An 18412-nucleotide genomic window follows, 5' to 3' on the forward strand; every position below is an offset into this window, starting at 1 on the left:
TCTTGAGACTACAGTGTGACTAAGTCTGAGGTATCTGAAGCCCAGATCAGTGGGATAGAGACTGGGTTTGTGAGGGCTGATCTGGGTTTGGTGATCCCAAGAGATGTCAGAGACAGAGCTGAGAAACTGTTGAACACTGACAGAGAAAGTTTGACTTTCCAGCAAGATTTATTTTTTGATTCACTAATCTCTCTCTCTCTCTTTTTTTTTTTTTTGAGAGAGAGAGAGAGAGAGAGAGACAGAGAGAATTTTTTAATATTTATTTTTTAGTTTTCGGTGGACACAACATCTTTATTTTATTTTTTTGTGGTGCTGAGGATAGAACCTAGCGCCCCGCGCATGCCAGGCAAGCACGTTACCACATCTCCAGCCCCTTGGTTCACTAATCTCTCTACCATATTTGGAACAGGATTTTTTTATGCATCAGTGTGTGGAGGACAATGACATATGAATGGTGTTTTGCATTTCTGTTGTATTTTTATGTCTTTAAGTTTTTTTCTTTGTATTCTTCCTTGATCTTGTCTATTTTCTTGGATTTTCTATCCAACATTTCTCCAACCAACAGCCAATCTCTGTTGGTTCCTCTTCCACTCTTCCTGTGAATTTTTACTTCTAGCTTCTCTCTTCCTCCCTTGCGAATATTGCATACTACACTATCTCTGTTCTGTCATTCACCATTTGAAATTGTAAATCGTTTTAACAAATATTCTGTTTGTACTATAGACAGTTACTCAACTCATCATTTTGGTTTAATGCAAGAAAGCAATAGATGCCTTAGTGGGAGCTATTAGGTTTAAGGCTATATATTGTTTTAAACTGTGTGCTGTTGATATTGGTCTCACCAGTAAAGGCGAAACACTGGAAACTTTCAGGAACACTATAGGTCTACATGATAGAATTTATCCTGTCTTATATCCATACTTTTAGATGGGAAAGCACACTAACATGAAAAAATAGGGACTAAAGTGCCCCAAACAAACCAAGATGCTTCAACAACGGAAGGCATTGATAGCACAGTAGAAGAAATGTCCAAGAAGGAGTGCAGACTGTATATAGTTAAAACGTTTTGTTAATAAGTAAAGGATAGTATAAGGAGTGAAATCAAAGAAAAAATACAGGAAGATCACTTCAATAAAGAGTTAGAGACCATGAAAAAAACCTAAGCTGGAATCCTCAAAATGAAGGAATCAGTAAACCAAATTATAAATTCAATAGAAAGCATCACCAACAGACTAGACCACTAGGAAGACAGAACCTCAGACAATGAAGAAAAAATATATAATCTGAAAAGTAGAGTTGAATATGCAGAGAATATGGTAAGAAACCATGAACAGTACAACCAAGAATTATGGGATAACATGAAAAGATGAAATTTAAGAGTTATTAGAACAGATGAAGGAGTAGAGAAACAAACCAAAGGAATGCACATCTTTTCTATGATATAATAGCAGAAAATTTCCCAAATCTAAAGAATGGAATAGAAAATCAAATACAAGAGGCTTACAGGACCCCGAATGTACAAAATTACAGCAGACCCACACCAAGACACATTATAATGAGAATGACTAACACAGAGAATAAAGACAAAATTTTAAAGGCTATGAGGAAAAAAAAATCAAATTACATATAGGAGGAAATCAATTCAGATCTCAACTGATTTCTAAACCCAGACCCTCAAAGCTAGGAGGTCCTGGAATAATATATTTCAAGCTCTGAAAGAAAATGGATGCCAACCAAGAATTTTATATCCAGCAAAATTAAGTTTCAGATTTGAAGATGAAATTAAAACATTCCATGATTTCTAGAAAATCATGGAAAGCCTATACTACAGAGCATTCTCAACAAAATATTCCATGAGGATGAAGTGAAAAAAAAGAAGTGAAAACCAGCAAAGGGAGGATTTACACTAAAGGGACATTCAACCAAATGAGAAACTAAGACAAAGAAAAAACCAAAATAAATCAAAATGACAGGAATACAAATCATATATGAATAATAACCTTGAATGTTAATGGCCTAAACTCATCAATCAAAAGACGTAGACTGGTGGATTGGATTAAAAAGCAAGAACCAACAATATGCTGTCTTTAAGAGACTCACCTCATGGGCAAAGACATCACAGGCTGAAGATGAAAGGATTTATAAATCACTCATATGAATTGCATAAACAAGCAGGGGTTTCCAGTCTCATCTCCGAAAAAGTAGACTTCAAACCAAAGTTAATCAGAAGAGACAAAGAAGGACATTTCACACTTCTTAAAGGAAGTATATATAAGCAGGGCATAACAATTATAAATATTTATGCCCCAAGCAATGGAGCATCTATGTACATAAAACAAACAAACAAACAAAAAACAACCTTCTCAGTTTTAAGAGTCAAATAGACCACAATACAATAATACTGGGTGACTTTACACACCTCTCTCACTACTAGGCAGATCTTCCAAACAAAAACTAGATAAGGAAACTACAGAACTATATAATACAATCAATAATTTAGACTTAACAGACATGTATAGAATATTTCATCCAGCTCCTTCTCTAACATAGACCATATCTTATGTCATAAAGCAACTCAGGTAAATACAAAAAAACAAGAGATAATACTCTGCATTCTATAGACCACAATGGAATGAAATTGGAAATCAATGATAAAACAAAAAATAGAAGCTACTATTAACAAATGGAGACTAAATAATACACAACTGAATGATGAATGGATAGCAGATGAAATCAAGGATGACATAAAAAAATTCTTAGAGGTAAGTGAGAACACTGATACACCATATCAAAATCTCTGGGACACTATGAAGGCACTACTAGAGAAAAGTTTATTGCATTGAGTGCATTCATTAAAAGAATAAAAAGGTCAATGGATAAATGACCTAACACTACATCTCAAAGACCTAGAAAAAGAATAACAAGTCAACACTAAAAGCAATAGAAGACAAAAAATTATTAAAGCAGAGTTGAAACCAATGAAATCAAAACAAAAGAAACAGATGAAGAAATTGACAAAAGAAAAAGTTAGTTCTTTGAAAAAAATAAATAAAATAGATAGGCCCTTGGCCATGCTAATGAAGAGAAAAAGAGAGAAGAACCAAAATAAAAGATAAAGAAAGAAATATCACAATGGACGTATCTGAAATACAGAGGATAATTAGAAATTATTTTGAAAATTTATACTCTAATAAAATAGAAAATATTGAAGACATCGACAAATTTATAGAGACATATGACCTACCCAAACTGAATGAGGAGGTCACACATGATTTAAACAGATCAATTTCAAGTAATGAAATAGAAAATGCCATCAAAAGCCTACCGACCAAGAAAAGCCCAGGATCAGATGGATTCTCAGCTGATTTCAAAGAAGAATTAACATCAAAACTACTCAAGGTATTCCATGAAATAGCAAAGGAGGGAAGCTTTCCAAACTCATTCTGTGAGGCTAATATCACCCCAATATCAAAACCAGACAAAGAAACATCAAGGAAAGAAAACTTCAGACAAATATCCCTGATGAACATACATTCAAAAATTCTCAATAAAATTCTGGCAAATCACATAAAAACATTTAAAAGATAGTGCACCACAATCAAGTGGGGCTCATCCTAGGGATGCAGGGTTGGTGCAACATATGGAAATCAATAAACACAAGTCATCATATTAATAGACATAAAAACAAGAATCATATGATCATGTCAATAGATGCAGAAAAAGCATTTGACAAAATATAGCACATCTTCATGTTCAAAACACCAGAAAAACTAGGGATAGTAGGAACATACTTCAACATTGTAAAAGCTATATGTGCTAAACCTAGGGCCAGCATCATTCTAAATGGAGAAAAACTGAAAGCATTCCCTCTAAAAAACTGGAATAATATAAGGATGTCCTCTTTCACCACTTCAATTCAACATAGTCCTGGAAACTCTAGCCAGAGCAATTAGACAAAAGAAAGAAATTAAAAGGATACAAACAGGTAAAGAAGAGCTCAAACTATCACTATTTGCTGATGACATATATCTAGAAGATCCAAAAAATTCCACCAGAAAACTTCTAGAACTAATAAATGAATTCAGCAAAGGAGCAGGATATAAAATCAAAACCCATAAATCAAATGCATTCCTATACATCAGCCATGAATCCACTGAAAGAGAAATTAGGAAAACTACTCCATTCACAATAGCCTCAAAAAACAGAACAAAACAAACAAACAAACCTGGGGATCAATCTAACAAAAGAGGTGAAAGACCTCTATAATGAAAACTACAGAACACCAAAGAAAGAAACTGAATAAAACCTCAGAAGATGGAAAAATCTCCCTTGCTCCTGGGCAGGCAGTTTTTTAACATTGTCAAAATGGCCATACTACCAAAAGCATTACACAGATTTAATGCAATTCCTATTAGAATCCCAAAGACATTCTTCATAGAAATAGAAAAAAGCAATCATGAAATTTATTTGGAAAAATAAAAAACCCAGAATAGCTAAAGCAATCTTTAGCAAGAAAAGTGAAGCAGGAGGCATCACAATACCAGACCTTAAATTATACTACAGAGCTGTAGTAACAAAAACAGCACGGAAGTGGCACCAAAATAGACTTGGAGACCAAAGGTACAAAATAGAGGACACAAAGACAAACCCACATAAATACAGTAATCTCATGCTCTAGTAAGGATGCCAAAAACATTTACTGCAGAAAAGATAGCCTATTCAATAAATGGTGCTGGGAAAACTGGAAATCCAAATGTATCAAAATGAAATTAAACCTCTATCTCTCACCCTGCATAAAAATCACCCCAAAGTGGGTAAAGAACTTAGGCACTAGAACAGAGACCCTGCGCCTAATAGAAGGAAAAAAAGGCCCAAATCTTCACCATGTTGGCCTAGGATCTTCCTTATCAAGACTCCTAAAGTGGAAGAAGTAAAATCAAGAATGGATAAATGGGATGAATTTAAATTAAAAAGCTTCTTCTCAGCAAAGGAAACAATAACATGAGAGAGCCTAAAGATTGGGAGAAAATCTTTACCACACGCATCTTGGATAAAGCATTAATCTCTAGATATATACAGAACTCATAATATACTTAACACCAAAAAAACCAAATAACCCAATCAATAAATGGGCTTCAGACACTTCACAGAAGAAGAAATATAATTGATCAACAAATATTTGAAAAAGTGTTCAACATCTGTAGCAATTAGAGAAATGCAAATAAAAACTACTCTAAGATTTCATCTCACTCTTGACAGAATGGCAATGATCAAGAATATAAGTAACAATAAATGTTGGCGAGGATGTGGGGGGGAAGGTATACTCAAATATTGCTAATGGGACTGAAAATTGGTGCAACCACTACGGAAAGCAGTATGGAGATTCCTCAGAAAACATGGAATGGAACCACCATTTGACCCAGCTACCCCACTCCTTGGTTTATACTCAAAGGACTTAAAATCCACATAGTACAGTGATGTAACCACATCAATTTATAGCAGTTCAATTCATAATAGCTAAGTTGTGGAACCAATCTAGGTACCTTTCAATAGATGAATAGATAAAGAAAAACATGGTAAATATACATAATGGAATATTATTCAGCCATAAAGAAGAATGAAATTATGGTATTTGTTGGTAAATGGATGGAACTGGAGACTAGCATGCTAAGTGAAATAAGCCAAACCCCCCAAATCCAAAGGCCCAGTGTTCTCTCTGATAATGCAGATGCTAACACATAATAATGGTGAGGGGAGAATAGAAGTTCACCGGATTAGACAAAAGAGAATGAAGTAAAGGGAAGGGGGATAGGAATTGGAAAGACAATAGAATGAACAAAACATAACTTTCCCATTATCATATATGAAAACATGATCAGTGTAACTCCACATCATGGTCAACCACAAGAATGGGATCCTAATTATAATAAGATATAGTTATAATATAATAAATATAATATAATAATAAGTTCATACTTGTATGTTAAATTACATACTACTGTCATGTATATTTAAAAAGAAACAATAAATACAACAACAACAAACTAGGAAAAGACCAAATTAAGCCAAAGTAAGCAAAAGGAAGGAAAAAAAAGTAAAAACAAAAATCAATTAAGTAGAAAAACAGAAATAAGAAGGTAGCAAAAACTGATTTTTTTTTTGAGAACAATAAAATTGATAAAGTTATACTAAACAGACTGGGAAAATGAGAGCAAACTCAAATTATTAATAGAGACTGGAAGAAGGTTGGTGCACATGCCTAGAACTCCAGGCTGATGCAGGAGAATGGCATGTTCGAGACCAGCCTGGGTGACTCAGGGATACCATGTCCAAATGAAAAATAAGAAAGGCTGGGGTCAATCTCTGGGGCACAGTACCTCTCTCAACAGGAAAAGAATGGAAGTGGGGCTTGTTGCTACAGACCTTAAAGATATTAGAAGGACAACAGGGGGATATTCTGAACAATTTTAATGCCAACAAATTAACTCCTTGAGAGACACAAACTAGCCAAGCTTTCAGAAGAGGAAATAGATGCCTGAATAGGCCTATATTTAATAATAAAAGTGAATTCTATAGTTAAAAATTTTCTGCTCAGATGGCTTTTTGAATTCTACCAAATATTCAAGAAAGAAATAACACCAATTCTACACAAATTCTTCCAACAAAGCAAAAAACACTTCCCAACTCATTTTATGAGGCCTTCATACCAAAATTAGAGAAAGACATCATAGGAAATTAAAGACCAATATTCTTCATAAACATGGAGGCATAAAATCCTTAACAAAATTTTAGTAAATCCAACAATGTATGAAGAAGATAATGCATAATGACCAAGAGAAATTTATCCTAGAAACATAACATTGTTTACTGTTTTAGTATCAATTTTTGTAAAGTCACCATATTAACAGCTAAAAAAAAAAAGTCCAAATATATTTTAAAAACTACCTGATAAGGTAAAAAACAGTGTGCTTTTTGGTGCTGGGGATTGAACCCAGGAGTACTTAACCCCAGCAGATTTTGTACTTATTTAGAGACAGGGTCTTGCTAAGTTGCTTAGAGCCTCACTAATTTGCTGAGACTGGTTTTGAACTCACAATCTTCCTGCCTCAGCCTCCTGAGCCCACAGGCATGTGCCACTGCACCCAGCACAACACAATTTTCAATTAAAAAAATTTTTTTTCATTAATTCAGGGATGGAAAGAAACATCCTCAACCTGATAGCGAACATCTATAAAACACCTAGATCAACCATTAATTTAATGGTAAAAGACTGAATGATTTTCCCCTAAAATCAGAACTAAGAGAAGAATATTGGCTCACACTAATTCTTAACATGGTATTGGAGGTCTACTTGTTAATGAGGCAAGTGGAAGAAATAAAAGGCATATAGTTTGGTAGTGGAGAAGTACAACTGACAGGATTATGTGCTTAAAAAAATCCCAAGGAATCTACAAAAAAATAAAAATAAAAATAAACAAACAAAAAGCTCTCCAAGTTAGCTGAATTTATAAAGTCACAGGATACAAGGTTGTTATGTAAAAACCAATTTTGTGTCTATGTATTATTAGCAAAGAAAATTGAAACAAACAAAAAACCCCACTATGGTAACATCAAAAGTCATGAAATATTTTGGGGTAAGTTTAACAAAATAAATACAAGACTTGTGTAGTAACAACTAAAAAACTTTGATAAAAAGTTAAAAGAACAGAGAAATACATCTTATATCATGTTTATAGATCAAAAGATGCAATACTGTTAACATGTCAATTCTCCCCAAATGAGTCAACAGAGTCATTGTGTTCCTAATCAAAATCAGGAGACTCTCTTGAGGAAGTGGGCATCATGAGTCTACAATCTGTACCAAAATGCCAGGGACTTAGAGGAACTAAAATGAATTTGAGAAATAAGGACACAATTAGATAACTACCAGACTTTAAGACCACATTATGTTTTAAAAACTAAAACTATAGCAACAAACACAGTATTGCACTGGCATAAACTAGACCAATGGAATAAAACCAAAAGTCCAGAAATAAGCCCACACATAAGCATCAATTTATTTTTGAGAATGGTGCTATGGTAATTTAATGCAATAAATGCAAAATTCAAAATTAACAAATATTGCTAGGATTAACTAAATTGACATACAGGAAATACTAAGAAGGATCCTTGGCATTTATCTCACTTGGTAAATAAAAATTGTTAGAAATAAGATCATTGACCAAATTTAAAAAGTATGAAGATGTAAAAATTCCAGAACACTGGAGAAAATCTTTGTGATCTTAGATGCATAAGACATATAATACATGAAACATAAAAAGAACTGATAAGTTGAATTTGATCAAATTGAAACTCCTGTATTCTTCAAAAGATATTGCTAAGAAAAGGAAAAGCTATAGATTGAGAGGTACAAAACAAACAACCCGATGAGAAATAGACAAAGGTATGAACAGATACAAGCAGATGAAAAGGTGAGCAATGTCATCTGCCATGGGAAAATACAAATTAAAGCTTGTGAAATATCACTATACATCCAATAGAATCATTAAAATTAAAAAGACACAACTGAACTTTCACATATTGCCTGACAGAACATAAAATGGTACAACTATTCTGGAAAATAGCTTGACAGTTTCTTAGAAAACTGTCATATTTAGCATGTGACCCAGAAATTGCACTCCTAGATATATAAACAAAATATATTTCCTTACAAAGATATGCCCATAAATATTTGGAGCAGCTTTATTTGTAACAGCATTGTATACAACTGAAAACCCCTAATAAATTGTGCTACATAGCAAACAATGAAATACTACTCAGTAATAAAAAGGAACGAACCATTGATGCATGAATACAGGTAAATACAACCTCAAGTAACAAGGCTTCTCAGTGGTTGCCTGGAGCTGGGGGAAAAGGTGAAACTCAATAGAAGGAAGCAAGAGGGAATCTATTGGAATAATGATCCTGACTGCAGTAGTCATCTCACAGATGTAAGAATGTATAAAAATTCAAAGTGTTCACTTAAAATGGGTTCATTTTTAATGTAGTTAAACTATATTTCAGTACAATCAATTGAAAACATAGACCAAAGAAATATAATAAAAGATCCATAAACAGAGCCTTATAAATATGTATGCTCAATTCAGGACAATGGTGGTTCAGCAAACAGCAGCAGGGTATGCTGCATGATCTTTAAAAAAAGAAAAGGGAATAGGACTATTGGATCTAAATCTTAAAAGTGAAACAAAGTTCCTACAACTGGAAACATTTTCATCATTTTGGTAAAGCAAAGTTTCTTAAACAAGACCTAAAAAGCACTCACCAAAAACAGAAAGACTGATTAAATGGACATTAAAAATAAGAACATCTGTTCATTCAAAGACACTTTCAAAGAGTGAAAAAGTCAGTGTGAGAAACATCTGCAAAACACAGAATAAATGACTAGTATACAGAAGACAAACACGATGTTTGCAAACCACTAAGAAAACGACTAACAATCCAAGAGAAAAATGGACATGATTTGTGAACAAGCACTTCAAAAAGGTTAATATCCAAATGGCTGATAAACAGGAAGAAGTGTTCAGGAGCTTTAATCATTAGAGAAATAGAAACTAAAACCAGAATGAGATACTATCACATACCTCCAAAAGAAGTAAAAGGAAAGACACAGCAAATGCTGCAAAGGGTGTGAAGCACCTGGAACTCCTGTCCACTGCTGGTGAGAAGGGTAAACTGGTTTAATCCTTTGGAAGATACATTTCCCTGTGACCCAACAATATTCACTGCCAGATGTATATAGCCTCCAACAAAATTATAAATACAGGCACAAGATACGTACAATATTCTGCACACAGGAGGATGTGTGTACAAATAGCACAACTGTATGTAATAGCCCTATATGAGGAACAAAATGTACAAGAATAGAATCAATAAAATGTGGGACATTCATCCAAATGTGGGATATTATGATATGATGATAAAAATGAATTAACTATTAGCACATGAAATAACAGATGAATCTCACAATGCTTGAAAGAACATACACTGTCTAATTCCATTTATAGAATTCAAAATTATAGCTTTAGAAGTTTATTTAAAAATACCAATCGCTAGCCAGGCACAGTGGCATGTGTCTATAATCCCAGCTACACCAGAGGATGAGGGAGAAAGATGGCAAGTGCAAGACCAGCCTCAACTTTAAGATAATGGTTTAAAAATAACCAAGAAAAAGAAAAGGACTAGAGTAGTAGCTCAGTGGTAGAGGGCTCCTGGGTTCAATTTTCAGTACTAAAAAAGCAAAAAACTGCTAAGAAGTACTGAATGTTTACTGTATGTTAAGTATCATTCCAAGTAAGTTTTGTATTTTAACTCAATATTCACAAAAACCTTTTAAGAAAGATGTCACAGAGTATTCCTAAATGAGCAAATTAAATAACAAAGTGGTTAAATAACTTGCTCAAGTCCACAGAGCAACTTGAGTGTTAAAGCTGGGAGGTGAAGACACTTTGGTTTGAGGGCCTGTCTCTTTTTTTTGGTGGTGGTGTTGGGGATCAGAACCCAAGGCCTTGTGCATGCAAGGTAAGTACTCTACTACCTGAACTACATCCCCAGCCCAGGGCCTTACTGTTAACACTAAGCTATCAGTGTAGTTCAAGGACAGAACTTTAATGCAAAGATAGAGAAGGGCAAATGTTCAGGTGCTAGGAAGAGGAGAAAGGTCAAATTCTCACATTCCAAAGGAAAAAAATCAGTAGATATTGCCTAAAACTGATTGGGGGTGGAGGGAGGGGAGAAGAAGAGATCGACCAGTCACATATTACAAAAAAAAAATCTGGAGGAAAGACCAGAAAAAAATAGTTGATTTTCATGGCAACAGTGGTTGTCTCTAGGAAATGGGTCAGAATCGAATGGGGACAGTCATATTTCCTTGAAAGCCCTGTGTCACCATCTCATATGTTTTAAAAACCACATACACATTGCTTTGATAAAAATAAAGTAAAAAAGACTGAAATATTTGAAAAATAACAAGTTACCACTTATTGAGCCCCAATGTTACTGGTTTTTGCAAAAACCTTTAGTGCACTCTCTCATGGAATCTCCTAACAATAGTGAGGTCCCAGCATTACCCTTCTTTTGCTGATTAAGAGTCAACTATCCAGGGCTCATTGATTAGTAAGTGGCAGAGCTACAGTCCAGGGAGACCACAGGCATGAGACCCACACTAATAAGAGGAGATGAGGCCTTTAATAATTGGGATATTTAGGTGGTGGCCTGGACAGGAGCTAGTGACAGTGAGTTAGGAGGGGACATGAGGATGCCCGTGCATGTGTGTAATGAGAGGGTCGAAAGGGATGGAGTCCTAGCATTAACAATCACAGATATTTAATGCACACTTCCTGTGTCCATTGTGTCAAGAGACTGAATGAATGTTTGCTAACCACCCCACAGTGTAGGCAGGACTAGGACCTCCAACAGGGTGGCTCAAGTGAAGGGCCTAATTCAAGTTCAGCACAGTACAGTTCTTCAGGGCCCAGGCTCTTCCCCACTATACAAAACACTTGGGCCATTAAGGAAGAACCCAAATTTAGGAGGAGTGAAAGATTTAGGAGTAGAAGTGGGACAGATACTGAGTTTTGTGTGAGAATAGGTCCAAATCACGGGTTGGCGATATGGGCCAAGGAAAAGGTTAGAGAAATTGACTTTGGGTCATATTACCCAGAGGAAGGCCAGCCGTGAAAGGGGAGAGGAGGATTTCGGGAAGATACGGGAGCCAGGACACAGCTCCTCATCAGCAGGAGAGGCCAGGAGACAACAGTGAGTAGTATGTCCACAGGCAGAAGAAGGGAACTAGGGAAGACAGAGGAGTTTCACTCCAAGAAATTGGGGATGTGTTTGCAATGCTGGATCTGCCCCATCTCTGGGGCCCAGGGTGGCCTAGAGGCCTGGTCCTTGCTGTCTTAGCAGCCCCTCTGGCCACCTTTCCAGTTTTTGCTCGGTCCTGCCATTCTAGCCTTCCAACCCTTCCTCTCAACCTGCTCAGCCCTCCCAATGTGTGGTTCCAGCTTTCTTCTACTTACTATCCCTCACATCAACTGGTACACTTCTTTTCTTTAAATACTCGATTTTTAAAAAAAAAAATCTTTTTAAGGGAGGGACAGGAGGGCGAAAGACCTACTGGTTTGGTAATTAATGGTGATCAATACCCACAGAAGGCTGTTTTAATGGCGTGGTGGGTTAGAATTGATGAGATGACAGTGGCTATGGAGAGAATAGCAGCTGAGGAGTTACATGCTTTGAGCAGCAGGGCCGGGCAACTGTGTCCTTGTAGTGGAGGCGGGTGGATGGGGAGCTTGTTTGTAGGCTGTGACAAGAACGTAGGGGAAGCAGAAGAAAGTGATGAAGAGGTGGGCTACCAGAGCTCCAGGGTGTGTTGGGGTTGGTCATGAGGGAAGAAGCTACCTTTTGAGGCTAAGAAAAAAGAAACAAGGAAAGGGAGCAAGAAGGAAATGAGGAGAAAGAGAAAGCCTTGGCTTCTTCTTTCCTGGTGGAGAAGAGATGAGATGGCTTGGGGCCACAAATATGTGGCACAGAGGAGCCGCTGATGACAGGGAGAGGGGAAGTCAGCACTAGCCACACTGAGGCCCATGAAACTGTACCTTCATTTCTTCTCTCCTCTTTCAGGACTAACCAAGATGGTTCTGTGGGTTCTGTGTTTTGGGCTCTGACTCAGTGTGAAGTATGTCACTCTCTGAATCATCAGCAATACTTGATATCACTTCCTATCACTTCACTTTCTTGTGCAGGTAGTGACAGGCAGGCCCCGAGGAGGGTGAGGTCATGCTTTAAACATGTGCACATACCCAGTTCTTGCTTGAAGGATACTGAAAGGCATTTTAACTGCAGAAAGAGTGGTGGATTTCATTCTCATGACCTCAAATGTTTAACAAAGTTTAACAAAGCAGACATGAACTGACAATAGGAGTTTTTAGTTTCTCAGGGGATAATCAGATGGCAATTCCCTTCATGGACTGGTAACATATTTTTCTTTGAAGCAGAAAATGATCTGTATAGAGCACAAAACCGTATTTTATCTTAAAGATGAGCTCCACAGAACTTTTCTTTAAATGGAGGAAACCATTTGATTGGTGGGCGTTTGACAATAAAAATAGAGCACAGCAGCTGTTTAGTTTTACAAGCCTAATGTAATATTAAAACCTATAAAACAGCCAGTCCGAGTGGTGCATGCCTGTAATCTCAGCTATTAGGGAGGCTGAAGCAGGAGGATGGCAGCTTTGAGGCCAGTCTGGGCAATTCAGCAAAACCCTATCTCAAAATAAAATATAAAAAGAACCAGGGGTATAGCTCAGTAGTAGAGCACCCCTGAGTTCAAGCTCCAGTACCAAAAAAACAAAAACAAAGCTACTACAAAATACTTCTCACATTAAATATTAGTACTGTGACACTTAATACTCTATCTCCAAAACACTAGAGGCCTCACATCTCAACATTAATTTATTAATGCATCATTACTAACAGCACAGGAATGTATGAGAAGGGTTTGGATCCCATCCTGCTGCTGTTAAAGGACTAAAACCATCTGAGTATTTTCTAATTGATAGGGCTAAAAGAATGGTACCAGGACCTGTTTTCATTTGCCTTCTTTCAAGATGCAATTCTTGATATTTATGGACTTCTGTGTGTGTGTGTATACATATAAATAAATGGCTTCTATGTCTATTCTAACAATAAGCAAGATTCAAATTTCTATTTTTTTACTTTGAAGTTTTCACTCCCAAGACTTAAGAAAATATATTCCTAAAATACACCAGACCTCATGGTATTCTTTCAAGTCCTGGAGATGATGAGGATCAGCAACTCGGAATTCCCTGAGGCAGCAGGGGCTACACCTGTAACACATTTTTTGTATGGAAGAATTTCCTAAGTGCCTTTAGATGTATATTAATTAAGCTTAATCTCTTACCCTATTGTTGGGTTGATGTTCGGATCAAAACTGTCTTCCACAAACCGCCACACGATACTGGATTTGCCTACACCTGTATCCTGAAAGAGAATGAGACGTGCAACTAAGAAAAAGTGAACCTGCTTGCAAGTGCAAAAATCAACTTTATGGTATAAGTTCAGGATTTCAGAAAAATAATATTAGATGTGTATCAAATTTTGTAAGTTGAGGGGCACAAAAGAGGTTTTCATAAAAACTTAAATAGGAGAGTTCAAATGTGTCATAGGGGAAGTGTTTTGCAGTTTTTAAGACATCAGGACCTTTGAACCACTTGAAGTTTCTGCTTTATGTGAAAAGTGACACACTTGCTTTTTCCAACATGTATTTGTAAACTCTGAGCTCCTGAATTAGTTGAGTATCCCTGATGAATCCTGTCCCCACCCTATTCCAAGGGCAACAAAGCCTAGTTGTGGGAACTCTTTTTCATCTTCAAAGCAGAAACTCAGGAAGGAGAGCATCAACCTCAGAAGACTCTGAAAGGGCCAAAGTACCCTGACAAGACAGGAAACCCAAGCTGCGCGCTCGCCTTTCGGGTTTCCTGGTTTGAACACCCCCTCTCCGTGGGAAGAGTTACTTCGCGAAGTAACTCTGCAAGAAGTGTCAGGGTGTCCCACGAGTTCAACAGACGGGAAGGAGGCCAGTGCTGCTGGTCGACCTCCAGACCTGCGGGCTTCCCTGGGGGGGGGACTGGCCGCTCCCACCCTGCACTAGCCACCCCTGGCGGGCAGCCTGCCCCCCGGGGAGGGGGTCCCCGTGGGTCCTCGCGCCCGGGCTTCGGCAGGGCGCGGTCAGGTGGCGAGTGGCCCGGGACAGGGCGGGGTGGAGGGGCCGCGGGCGCCGGGGACCCGCCCGCCCGGCCTCCCGCGGCCTCCCGGCGGGGCCTGCCACCACTCACCCCCAGCAGGCACACTTTGAGCTCCCTCAGAGCCATGGCCTGGGAGCCCCGGCCGCGGGCCCGCCGCCGCCCTAAGTTGAGGGAGAGGCCCGGCCCAGCAGGAGCATCCCCCGGCGCTGCCGCCGTACGGCCTGGCCCCGGCCGCGGGGCACGCAGAGGCGGCGGCCGCTTGTAAGCCGGCCCTCGGCCTGGCCCGCCTGCCGCCAGCCGCGCGGAGCCGCCTCAGCAGCCGGGACGCCGCCACGGCCTCCGGGACGCCACCGCCGCCGCCATCTTGGGACGCCGGCCGGGTCACCTGACCTCCCCGCCCACCTCGGCAGCCACCTTCGCCGCGAGGGCGGGGCGGCCGGGGCGGGGCCTGGGACGGTGGCCCCGCCCCCGACCGGCTCAAGATGGCGAGCGAGCGGGCGGTCGCGGGCTGCCGGCGGTCCCCTCCCCTACCGCCCCGCCCAGCTCCGGGGGTGTGTCCCAGCCCGCCCGGGGCCTCGCGCTCTGCAGGCTGGCAGGACGACTGGACTCCGGTGAGTACCGCCGCGCCCCGCCCTCCGCTGGCCACCTGTGGCGCCCGCCCGCCAGGAGGAAGGGCTCCCTCCCGGCCTCGCCCGCCTCCCCGCGCTCCGGGCGCGCCAGCACCGGGTCCCGCCCCCGGCCCTGGGAGTCCCGGGCCCCCTCATTTCTTGGGTGGGACCCTCCACTGTCCCATCCTGCCAAGAACTCTCCTTTTCTTTGGAGAACTTTGAGGCTGCTGGGGGGAGGGATTCGTGGTATGTGAAGCCTTAACTTTCTGTCCGTTCTCTTGATTCGCGCCGGTTGTGGTTCTGCACGGCCCAGGTGGACCAGAAAGAGCTGCCGCTCCGCGGGTCTAAGCCGGGCCACACGGGTATGCTACAGGTGGCCTCCACACCAGGGGTGCTGGGGGTGAGGAAGGCACGTGTAAATCGCCAAAATAGCTCCCTGTGGTCTGGGCCTTCGGGGTCCTGGTCAGGGAGGAAACTACCCCTCTACCCTTACCATCTGCAGATTTCCTACCAAGAGCTGGTCTTGACTGAAAGGCTTCCACAGACCAGGCAGTGTTAAATCTTACACCCTTTCCCTCTATAGAGAGGGCAACTTTAGGGCTGGGGTTGTGGCTCAGTGGTAGAGCGCTTGCCTAGCATGCAAGAGGCACTGGGTTCCATCCTCAGCACCACATAAAAATAAGATAAAGATACTGTGTCCACCTGAAACTAAAAAATAAATATTAAAAATTTTAAAAAAGAGAGCAACTTCATTGAAGCAGCAGCACACTTGAAGGGGCGATAGAAGTAAGTGGGGAGCTCACTCTCTGGAGTTATATGGACCAGGATGAAAACCTTACTCGCTATTTACTAGCAGTGTGATCCTGGGCCAGTTAGTGTACCACTGCAAGTGCTCGTGACCATATTTGAAATTGGGCATCATAGCAGCCCACCTCAGAAGACTTGTGAGAATTGAATGTATAAAGGGTTTAATATGAAGCCTGTATGTAATAAACACTCAGTAAATATTGGCTGCCATTATGGTTATTAATATGAGCATTACTAACATTTAACTTTCTTGAGCCAGGTACAGTTTAAACCTGGGTTCTAAGAGCTGAGTAGTTTTACCTGTGGGCATCCTCAAGTCAAAGGAATGTATCATTTCCCTGGTACATGATGGTGAGTTGCCATCAAGGTGCCTTTCATTCATAGATTTGATGTTTGGCCTAGCAGGAAAAACTTTTCTACCAGTTTCAGTTGTCTAGCCAACCCAAATCTCAGCAGCTTAACCCCACAGCATTTTATTATTTCTTTCATTCTCTGGTTTGACTGGGTGGTACTCCTGCAAGGACCTGAGTTCTCCAGGTGATGTTTCTGCTTGGCTTGGTTGGCCTTCTCATGGTGTGGTGGCCACAGGGAGTTGAACTTTCTTGCTGGTGGCTAGTTTCCTTCAGTCTTTTTTATGTATTTATATGTGTAAAAGGGAAGTAAAAGAGTACAAAGGAAAAATTATGATTTCTCTTTGGCCTTATTTGAACATAAGTATTGGGTGTTTGAGACTTATAGTAAAAAAAGGCTCATATACTCTTTAGCAGATGGCTGAAGACTTGCCCCAGTAAGGAAGTAAACCATCATATGGCTCTGAACATAATCATTCCTCAGATAGGACAACTTTGGGAGTCTCTTCTGGCTTCTTGTTTGGATAGGGGTGGGAGCTATAAGGTGCTGTGCCTTATGACTTCAGAGTATAGTGAATCTAATAGCCGGTAGTAGGAGGTCTTCCCCTACCCCTCAACTTATTTTTTATTTTCATTTATTTGTATTTTTGGTTTAGTATTTTTGATCTTTTTAATTTTTTTATTTGTTCCTTTTAGATATACATGACAGTAGAGTGTATTTTGACATTATACATACCTGGAATATAACTTATTTCTAATTAGGATCCCATTCTTGTGATTGTACATGATGTGGCATTTCACTGGTGGTGTAGTCCCTCAATTCATGCTGCCTTATGTCTTATACTTGATGGTTGGAGTATTTGGGTGGCATTATCACACGGATTGACACCAAGAACTCTGAAGCCCTACTACCCTTTCCTGGCTTTCCCGTAACCTGTACCTGGGTTGGCTTGGGTGGATCACTCGCCCAGTCTGTTTATTTCTCCTCCTCCTCCTCCTCCTCCTCCTCCTCCTCCTCCTCCTCCAGGAATCAGGGATTGAAATCAGGGGTGCTTAACCACTGAGCCACATTCCCAGCCCTTTTTCATATTTTATTTTGAGATAGACTCGTGAGTTGCTTAGGGCCTCACTAAGTTGCTGAAGCTGGCTTTGAGCTTGTGGTCGTCATGCCTTAGCCTCCCAAGCCGTTGGGATTACAGGCATGTGCCACAGCACCTGGCCTTTTTAATTTCTTTGGAAAATGGCATGATAGGTGCTGTATCCTAGTGTTGGCTTGAGGATTAGATGAGATAGTACACATAAAACATTGTGACCCAATGCCTGGCGTAGTGGGTATTCTGTTCAGCTGCTACTATGTGAGGTATTTTGGATTACCTGAATTTTAAATGAAAAAAAAAAAAACAACCTGAGAATTAGACTAAATAACTTATCTAGTATGGCACAATTTGTAAATGGTAGAACTAACAATCAAATTCTGTTCCTTCTGACTCTTGTTCTTTTTATTCCATTGTGCAGATCAGTTTCACAAATATTCTTTTAGAAATTTTTTTTTTTTTTTTTGGAATAGGATCTTTTTCTGTTGCCCAGTCTTATCTTGAACTCATGGACTACAGTGATGCTCCTACCTGAGCCTCCAAGTAGCTGGAAATGTCAGCACACACCACCACAACTCGCTATAAAGACTTAACCCAGTGATTGGGGGATAGGTGTCAGTTTGGGTGGTACTGTGTCTGTTGTCCCCTTGGGCACTTTTGTTTAAATGATGCAATGCTTCTTGGTTTAGACTGTAAGTCCCTTCCAGCAGGGATGTAGGTCATCCTTT

At 39.7% G+C, this 18412-nt stretch overlaps 1 protein-coding gene and 1 long non-coding RNA gene across 3 annotated transcripts in view; one reads left to right on the forward strand and one right to left on the reverse strand.

Moving 5' to 3' along the window:
- The window catches only part of Rab22a (RAB22A, member RAS oncogene family), a 62447-nt gene extending 47320 nt beyond the window's left edge, over positions 1-15127 (reverse strand). The window contains exons 1-2 of the mRNA XM_046433304.2: positions 14916-15127; positions 13982-14061 (exon numbers count right to left, since the gene is read on the reverse strand). Coding sequence (XP_046289260.1) covers positions 13982-14061; positions 14916-14951 — 116 coding nt within the window. The 5' untranslated portion in view covers positions 14952-15127. The remainder of the gene's footprint in view (positions 1-13981; positions 14062-14915) is intronic.
- A 194-nt stretch (positions 15128-15321) lies between these two features.
- LOC124085293 (uncharacterized) overlaps positions 15322-18412 on the forward strand; it is an 84835-nt gene continuing 81744 nt past the window's right edge. For both annotated transcript variants that reach the window (XR_009225826.1, XR_006849396.2), the window contains exon 1: positions 15322-15436. This is a non-coding gene — a long non-coding RNA (uncharacterized LOC124085293). The remainder of the gene's footprint in view (positions 15437-18412) is intronic.

The sequence above is a fragment of the Marmota monax genome, unplaced genomic scaffold (assembly GCF_021218885.2).
Source record: "Marmota monax isolate L192 unplaced genomic scaffold, Marmota_monax_Labrador192_F-V1.1 WCK01_AAM20220418_F8-fsc00014, whole genome shotgun sequence".
In the NCBI taxonomy this organism is placed as follows: domain Eukaryota; kingdom Metazoa; phylum Chordata; class Mammalia; order Rodentia; family Sciuridae; genus Marmota; species Marmota monax.